This window comes from Rhinopithecus bieti, unplaced genomic scaffold, assembly GCF_001698545.2.
Source record: "Rhinopithecus bieti isolate Rb0 unplaced genomic scaffold, ASM169854v2 scaffold_947, whole genome shotgun sequence".
Classification (NCBI taxonomy): Eukaryota; Metazoa; Chordata; class Mammalia; order Primates; family Cercopithecidae; genus Rhinopithecus; species Rhinopithecus bieti.
In genome coordinates, this window is record NW_016803664.1 from 3,097,356 (window position 1) to 3,106,608 (window position 9,253).

Sequence of the window (9,253 nt, forward strand, 5' to 3'; positions counted from 1 at the left end):
AAAAAAAAAAAAAAAAAAAAGGTATCTTTCTGTCATTTGAATATCCTTAAATCTTGTATATAGCAATATTGTTATTTTGTATCAAACATTCTAGTAGCCTTGTTCTTCTCTTTTCCATAGGCCTTCCTGATCTCTCCAAAATATTTATAAACTGTTTGTCAAACAGCAATCATATAGTTTCCTCTAAGGATAACTCCTATTGGCTTATACAGAGGAGTTGGCATGTACAGAGGAGTTGGGTTTCTCAAAGCACGAACTCTAGTCCATGTGAATCAAAATCACCTGGACATTCGTTAAAAATTTAAATTCCCTCTGGGAGTGGTGGCTCTTGTCCGTAATCACAGCACTTTGTCAGGATGAGGCAGGAAAATTACTTGAGCCTAGAAATTTGAGACCAGCGTGGGCAACATAGTGAGACCCCATCTCTAAGAAAGAAAATACAGAAAAATTAGCAGGGCATGGCAGGTGCATGCTTGTAGTCCCAGCTACTCAGGGAGGTATATGAAGACCCAAATTACCTTTTGTTATGTGGGCCACATGAATTTAGAAATTTAATATTATGTATTTATTTTTTGAAATGTTTTCACAAGCCCATACACTTTAACCTTCAGAGACCTACTACCCAAGTGGAAGCAGAAACTGCTTATCTTATCTTTCAGATGAAGAAATCAATGCAGAGATGAGACTTGAACCTAGGTCTCTTGACTAAACCTTATATCCCTTGAGCCCAGGAGGTCTTGTGAGCGCCACTGTACTCCAGCCTGGGTGACAGAGTGAAACCCTGTCTCAAAAAAAAAAAAAAAAAAAAATCCCTATCTCCTTCTCAAACAAATTAAAATGAAGGAAGGTAATAAAGGCACAGAGTTGAAATCTGAGGGATTCCTATGCTGAAGTATAGTCATATAGCCAAAACACTCAAGCATGAGTTTAGGTTTCCCACTTGCTAGATATGTAACCTTAAGCATAATACCTTACAAGAACCTCTGTTTACTACTCTGCAAAATGAGTTGTTGTTAAAAGAATTAAATGTGATTATGTTTAGTTCAATGGCTAGTTCAGTTAGTGCTCAGCAAATGGTAGCAAATGTTATTAGAGTGCTACACATTTAGATTTAAAATAAATGTCATTTGATATGAGAATTAAATCTGGTACAAACGCACATTAATCCTTGGTAAAAACTGTTACGATTCCCCTTTGCAAAACTGGACAATTACATTAATAGAACTTACTGCTGACTCTAACTAAACAGCAATATCTTTGCCAAGAGGGTATAAAATGTTAAGTGAAAACATTTGAACATAATAAAACATTAATATAAGCATGGACTATGATTTTAGATGTAGCTGTGGTCTCAAAAAGCTTACAATAGTGTTTTCTTCCCCTCTCAAGTTTAGCAGTAACGTTAACATTTGACCAGTGGCTCTCAAACATTTAGGTATCTTAAAAATAATATTAAAGATCTAAAATATCTTTTGTTATGTGGGTTACATGAATTGAGAACTTTAGAATTATGTATTTATTTTTTGAAATGTTTTCATTAGCCCATACAGTTTAGCCTTCAGAGATCTACTAAGTAGGTGGAAGCAGAAACAGCTAATCCTATCTTTCAGATAGAAATCAGTGCAGAGATGGGACTTGAACCTAGGTCTCTTGACTCTAAACGTTTTGTCTTACCCCCCTCAACTGACATTTACTGACCTTCTACTGTATGATCAGGAACTGAGAAGAGCACTTTCATACATCTGATAAGTAAACAAATTTGTTATGGTTATAAGGTATTCTTATACTATGAGAATACATGTAAGATTCAACACTGCCTAACTAAGCTGCTGTCTTATATTTAAGATGAAGATGAAAAGACTTTCAAGGCCCTGAAGCAGGGTGGCAGACAAGTTAACTTAATGATATGTCACAGAGGCAGTCTGCAGAGCTTATAAGCTTAAACCTACACGATTCTTTGTAGTTACTTTTATCAATCATTCATTGTCCAAATGATATAACTTAGTTTGGTTATTTATTTGTTTATTTTTGAGACAGAATCTTCCTCTGTTGCCCAGACTGGAGTGCAATGGTGCAATCTCAGCTCACTGCAACCTCCGCCTCCTGGGTTCCAGCAATTCTCCTGCCTCGGATTCCCAAGTAGCTGGGATTACAGGAATGCCACCATTCCCCGCTAATTTTTGTATGCTTAGTAGAGACAGGGTTTCGCCATGCTGGCCAAGCTGGTCTCGAACTCCTGACCTTATGTGATCCGCCCGCCATGGCCTCCCAAAGTGCTGGGATTACAGGTGTGAGTCACTGCGCCCAGCCGCAACTTGATTTTTAAAATTTTGTTGTACTCTGAAGAGATTCAGAAGAGTGATGGTTAGGTGGCCTACAAAACTCACACAATGAGTACTAATAGCCAAGATCAGAAATTAGATCCACAGCCTCCAGTTTAAGTCATTTATGAACTAAAATTCAGACTATGAAATTCAAACAGTAACTTGTATCTTAAAAAAGAATGAGTTCTGATATCAACTATGAATTGCAGAAATATTACAATCACCAATCCACATCTGATATGGACCAAAAAAGAGGGTATTTTGATTTTCATCAATGGATATTGCTAAAACTATACAGAATAAATCGTATATCTTAGTTGGCCTTAAAGTATTGTTACCTTTGAAAGAGGTCAGAAAGGTACCTTAATGGAGGCTAGATGTTCAACTGCTGCTTTTCTATTTTTTACTGTGATCTGAATAAGCACTTACATTCTTTGGTTCTCTGCAATTTTTAACTACGCATGATCGGTATGCTGGTAAATGTTTAACAACTGTTTAAGAAAATGGAAGCCCTGAATTGTAACATTTTTGGATTTCCACAGTGTAAACACTTCCTTGATGGCCATTTTTTTGTTTTATTTTATTTTAGAGATGCAGTCTTGCTACATTGCCCAGGCTGGAACTGTACTACTGGGCTTAAGTGATCCTTCTGCTTTGGCTTTCCAAGTAGCTGGGACTACAGGTATGCACCACAGTGCCTAGCTCATAATAATCAATTTTAAGATACCAGTGTGATGTCAACCATGCTTGCTAAATTCCTAAAAGTTTAACAGATTTGGCTCTTGTGAGCTAGTAAGAGCTGGTAAAGCAAAACACTGGCTATGACACAATGCTAATCTATATATATTTTAAATGACTAGGATAAAATAAAGCTAACCATAAATGGAAAATAAAGCAATCATTAGTAACACTAAAACTTTAAAAAATCACTTGGATGAAAATAGAGTAAGACTGCTTGGTCTGAAGCCAAGAAATCTGAGTGTTGGTCCCGTTACTACCCCCAACTCTATGATACTTAACAAATCACTTATTCAGACCATGCCTATTTGCCATTAAGGACATGGGAATAGATGATCCTTAATTTTTACAATATATTGATTTTCTCTCTCTCTCTCCCTTCCTTTCCTTCTCCCTTCTTTCTCTTCCTTCCTTTCCTCCCTCCCTCCCTTCCTCCCTTTCTCTCTCTCTCTCTCTCTTTCAGACAGAGTCTCACTGTCACTCTGGATGGAGTACAGTGGCACAATCATGGGTCACTGCAGCCTTCAACTCCTGGGCTCAAGTGATCCTCCTGCCTCAGCCTCCCAAGCAGCTGTGACTACAGGCATGCACCACTACACCTGGCTGATTTTTACATTTTAAGTAGAGACAAGGTCTCACTATGTTGCCCAGGTTGGTCTCCAACTCTTGAGCTCTAGGGATTCTCCCACCCCAGTCTCCCAAAAGTACTGGGATTACAGGCGTGAGCCACTGTGGCCAGCCTACTACAATACATTATTTTATAATGGGAAGGCATATCACAAAACAGGATGTTATGTAAAATTCTCTTAGAGGCACAATTATGAAATATGTATTAAATGGAGTACTATTAGCACAGCAGTTAAAACTGGCTCACATGCCCATGCCTGAAATTAGGGTGGGCCCTCATGTAAAGCATGCATATGGCAGAAAACAAATTTAATATGTTCTGCCTTTCCTTTCTATTCTTTTTGGCTTGATTCTGATGGAAATCTGCAGGTGAATTGTGTGTTCAGGATTCTCAGTCTAAAGATATGAGGAAAGGCCGGGCGCGGTGGCTCAAGCCTGTAATCCCAGCACTTTGGGAGGCCGAGACGGGCGGATCACGAGGTCAGGAGATCGAGACCATCCTGGCTAACATGGTGAAACCCCGTCTCTACTAAAAAATACAAAAAACTAGCCGGGCGTGGTGGCGGGCGCCTGTAGTCCCAGCTACTCAGGAGGCTGAGGCAGGAGAATGGCGTGAACCCGGGAGGCGGAGCTTGCAGTGAGCTGAGATCCGGCCACTGCACTCCAGCCTGGGCGACAGAGCAAGACTCTGTCTCAAAAAAAAAAAAAAAAAGATATGAGGAAAAGGCAGAGAAGATGCCCATTAGCAGAAGCACAAAATGCTAGAGAAGGTAGACAGTTGAAACAAAAATTCCAAGTCGGGGAGGGTGTGAAGCCTAAAAATCGGTAGATGCAGGACTGAAAACAAAATACTTCCAATATTAATGATCAGTTTGACATTACAGGATATTCAAGCTATGCAGATCAATCATGTATTTTTTATGTACCAGCAATTATGTTTTCTGTGAGAAAATACGCAAAAAAATTTCTCAGAAATGACAGGTATTTTGGAAAGGGGTAGAAAGATAACTGCTACTTTGTTTCCAGTTAAAATGGAGGTGGGTTATGAAAATCTTTGATGATAAAGACAGCCTGGTAAACTGGGGAACTGAAACAATTTTAAGCGGAGAGAGCAAAAAAAACAACATTTAGTTACAAATTAAACAAACAGTAGTGAAGTAAATTGGATAATTTCTATCTCATCTATTAATAGAGTCTTTATGTGTTTAAAAACCATCTCATTGCTTTTTTTAATCATTAAACTTACTTGACAGCCTGGTAATCCAGTATCTCTGCTGTACAGGGAAAATGAGCCTCTCTCTGATGTTTTTCCTACAAAACAAAGAAATTAACTTTATATAAAACCCCTCATTTATTGACAATCAAAATTCTAGACTATTCATGGTAATTATATTGCAGTTTAAAAATAGAACAAATTAGAAATAAGAGGATACAATCCAGTAATTTGTAAAAACTTGCTATCATTTCGGTCAGTCTGAGTCAGATTCTGGGGAGGATGTAGTGACTCATGTCTGTAATCTCAGTACTTTGGGAGGCTGAGGTGGGAGGACTGCTTTAGTCCACTAGCTCAAGACTAGCGTCGGCAATAGTGAAGCCTGTCTCTACAAAAAATAAAAAATTAGCATGCTGATACATGCCTGTATTCCCAGCTACTCAGGAGGATGAGGTGGGAGGATCACTTGAGCTACATAAAGTAACATGTAAATACTTTATTTTCAATGCATAGTATTTTAAAACACATTTAAAAGAATGAAAAAGACATTTATACAGCCAACAATATGGTCCATGTACCCACTAGTTAGAATGTTTTCCCATGTTTGCGTCAGATTGAACCTTCTTCTTTCTCTCTCAAAAATTAATACAGTATTGGGCCGGGCACGGTGGCTCACACCTGTAATCTCAGCAGTTTGGGAGGCGAAGGCGGGCGGATCATGAGGTCAGGAGATAAAACCATCCTGGCTAACACGGTGAAACCCTGTCTCTACTAAAAATACAAAAAATTAGCCAGGCATGGTGGCACGCGCCTGTAGTCCTAGCAACTCAGGAGGCTGAGGCAGAAGAATTGCTTGAACCCAGGAGGCGGAGGTTGCAGTGAGCCAAGATCACATCACTGCACTCTAGCCTGGGCGACAGAACAAGACTTTGCCTCAAAAAATAAAAAAAAAATAAAAAAAAAATTAATACAGTATAGACATAGCTCAAACCACACCTCTGGATAACCATTATCATAATATTGATGTGCATATTTACCATGTATGTTTTGTACTCTTAAATATATATTCATACTCTCGAACAATATACATTACTGTTTGCATTTAATACATTTAACAGATGGAATTACATGCTATTTATCTTGAAACCTGCATTTCCATATATCATGTTTTGAGCTATGTGTTGATAACAGATCCCTAGTTTGAGCATCTTTACTGCTATACAATGTTCCATTATACAAATAAAACCAGTTTATATATTCCCCTACCGAAAGATAGTTTTTATATTTGTTTGTCATGAGCAGTATTGAAACAAATATCCTTGCACGTCTTGTAAAAACACACACACACACACACACACACACACACACTCTCCTTCAGGATAGACACAAATAAGGGAAACTGGTAGATTAAAGGATGCTAACTTTCAGCTTTACAGGCACTGATTACCTTCCTATTCTCAGAAGTCACCATGCCCATTTATATTCTTCCCAGAGACATGTAAGAATTCTTGCTGTGGCGGGGGGCAGTGGCTCACGCCTGCAATCTCAGCACTTTGGGAGATAACCTGCCCGAGGCAGGCAGATAACCTGAGGTCAGGAGTTCAAGACCAGCCTGGCCAAAATGGTGAAACCCCATCTCTACCAAAACTACAAAAACTAGCCAGGTGTGGTGGCATGCACCTGTAATCCCAGCCACTCGAGAGGCTGAGGCAAGAGAATCATTTGAACCCAGGTGATGGAGGTTGTGGGCAGTCAAGATTGTGCCATTGCATTCCAGCCTGGGTGACAGAGTGAGACTCATCTCAAAAAAAAAAAAAAAAAAAAAGAATTCTTATTGTGACTATACCCACTGATACGGTTTGGCTGTGTCCTCACCCAAATCTCGCCTTGAATTGTAGGTCCCATAATCCCGACATGTAGTGGGAGGGACCAGGTGGGAGGTAACTGAATCATGGAGGCGGTTACCCCTATGCTGCTGTTCCTGTGATAGTGAGTTCTCACAAGATCTGATGGTTTTATAAGGGGCTTTTCCCCTTTGACTTGGCACTTCTTGCTGCTGCCATGTGAAGAAGGATGTTTGTGCTTCCCCTTCTGCCATGATTTTAAGTTTCCTGAGGTCTCCCCAGTCATGCTGAACTGTGAGTCAATTAAACCTCTTTCCTTTATAAATTACACAGTCTTGGGTTATGTCTTTATTAGCAGCGTGAGAATGAACTAATATAACCACAGTTCAAAACTTTCATGGCCAAGTATCAGGAATAGTATGGGCCAGTTCTTGAGGGAGAATGGATGTTAAGTCTTCACAGCGTTAACAGTAGGGTACTCACTCATGTATTCAATATACTAAGCGAATTTGCAATGCAGCATTTTTGAGGTTCAGTAACTAACGCCCCCAAACATGGTGCTTTGACATGCTGGATTGAAGCAGCAGCCTCAAGGTCTCTCTAAGTCATGCCCTCTCCACCAGACCCCTCCCCACAATCTTCTGATTTTTGCAAAGCACAGAATGAAGTTGTTCTCTGAAATTCCCTATTTATTTAGAAACCGGGGCTGCCAAAGAAGAACACAACTGTCTTCCCTCAGTTTCAATAATTCCTTCTATGCCAGTCATTCTAAGTTGGCATTTCCCTTCAGTCTCTGCCATCTTCTTGTTCCAAGAGGATTTCTGATCCATTCTGATTAGATGCAGGAAAGGCTGTGTGTGTCAGAATTCCAAGTGTACAATCCTGTAATGGTTTTATTTTGTAATAACTAGTTTTACTTAATTAATTCATTTATTTATTTTGAGACAAGGTCTCGCTCTGTTGCACAGGCTAGAGCATAGTTACATAATTACAGCTCACTGCAGCCTCCAACTCCTGGGCTCAAGCAATCCTCCCACCTCAGCCTCCCAAGTAGCTGGGACTATAGGCGTTTGCCACCACGCCTAATTTTTTAAAATTTCATTTTTAGTAGAGACAGGATCTCACAGTATGGCCTAGGCTGGTCTCAAACTCCTGGGCTCAAAAAATCCTCCTACCTCAGCCTTCCAAAGTGCTGACGTTACAGTTATGTGTTACCACAGAGGCCTGGCATTATTATTACAAGGATTATTTTGCCTATCTAAAGGGTTAATAGATGTCAGATTTAGAATTGTAAAACTTCTACATCAATCAGTCAGCATGACATGCATACTTTAATGAAAACGATAGTGGTCCATTTCTAAGGCTTTTAAAAAATAATTATGTATCATATCAATAAACAATTTTGAACATCCTATTCATGTGTAGAGTTTTTTAAATTAGTGAACTACATTTTTTATTGATTGATTTTTTTTGAGAGGGAGTCTCACTCTGTCACCCAGGCTGGAGTGCAATGGCATGGTCTCGGCTCACTGCATCCTCTGCCTCCTGGGTTCCAGCGATTCTCTTGCCTCGGCCTCCCAAGCAGCTGGGACTACAGGTGTGTGCCACCACACTTGACTAATTTTTGTATTTTTAGTCGAGATGGGGTTTCACTATGTTGGCCAGGCTGGTCTCGAACTCCTGACCTTGTGATCTGCCCACCTCGGCCTCCCAAAGTGCTGGGATTACAGGCATGAGCCACTACACTCAATCATGAGTTAATAATGTATTGTATTTTGACTCAAATGTCCTAGTAAGAACTCTTAAAAAAAAAAGTTGAGGTGGAAAAAGGAACAAGGTTAGAGGTGAATATTAGCTCTGTTTTTAATAATGTACAGCTTTTAAACACAATCTTAATTATCTGTGTGGAGGCTACCGATATAATAGATCATTTTAAAAAACCTAAAGTTTCAAACTTACTTTCCTGTGCTTATTAACATTCCTAAAATTTCTTATCCTTTCATAAAGGACATTGAATTCAGAGAGAACAAAAACTAATTTAACATAAGCTGAAGATGTTACAAAGTAAAAGTTTCTTCTGAAATGAAACTTGATAGCTTGTTTTCAAAATGATACTTAATCTATTCAAATAAGAATTTGAAATGTAAATACATTTTTATTTCAACTTTCATTTATTATAAACTAGTTATTTTCTTAAGGACTTATAAATTTGAGTATCCTTGAAATATAACAATGCATACTCAGTCTAAGACTTAGGAGGCATTCATTTTTAATTCTTTCAAAATTACTTTTCACAAGAACTATTTTCATGAATTAAAATTAATCATATACATTATCTTTGTTTTATCTCAGGCATCTGACATCAAAAATCTTTGGCAATTTTTAAACATAAAAATACATAAATGAAGTATACAGACAATTTTAACCGGTCAACTTCAGCTGAAAACAGTTTAAGAACTACTAGTAATGTAACACATATCTAATTTTCCTTGAAGTACCTATGAAAA

At 38.7% G+C, this 9,253-nt stretch overlaps 1 protein-coding gene across 6 annotated transcripts in view; it reads right to left on the minus strand.

The window, feature by feature from the left end:
* TCF12 (transcription factor 12) overlaps positions 1 to 9,253 on the minus strand; it is a 397,916-nt gene that overhangs the window by 125,040 nt on the left and 263,623 nt on the right. For all 6 annotated transcript variants that reach the window (XM_017896545.1, XM_017896551.1, XM_017896526.1 and 3 more), the window contains one exon: positions 4,936 to 5,000. In XM_017896545.1, coding sequence (XP_017752034.1) covers positions 4,936 to 5,000 — 65 coding nt within the window. The remainder of the gene's footprint in view (positions 1 to 4,935; positions 5,001 to 9,253) is intronic.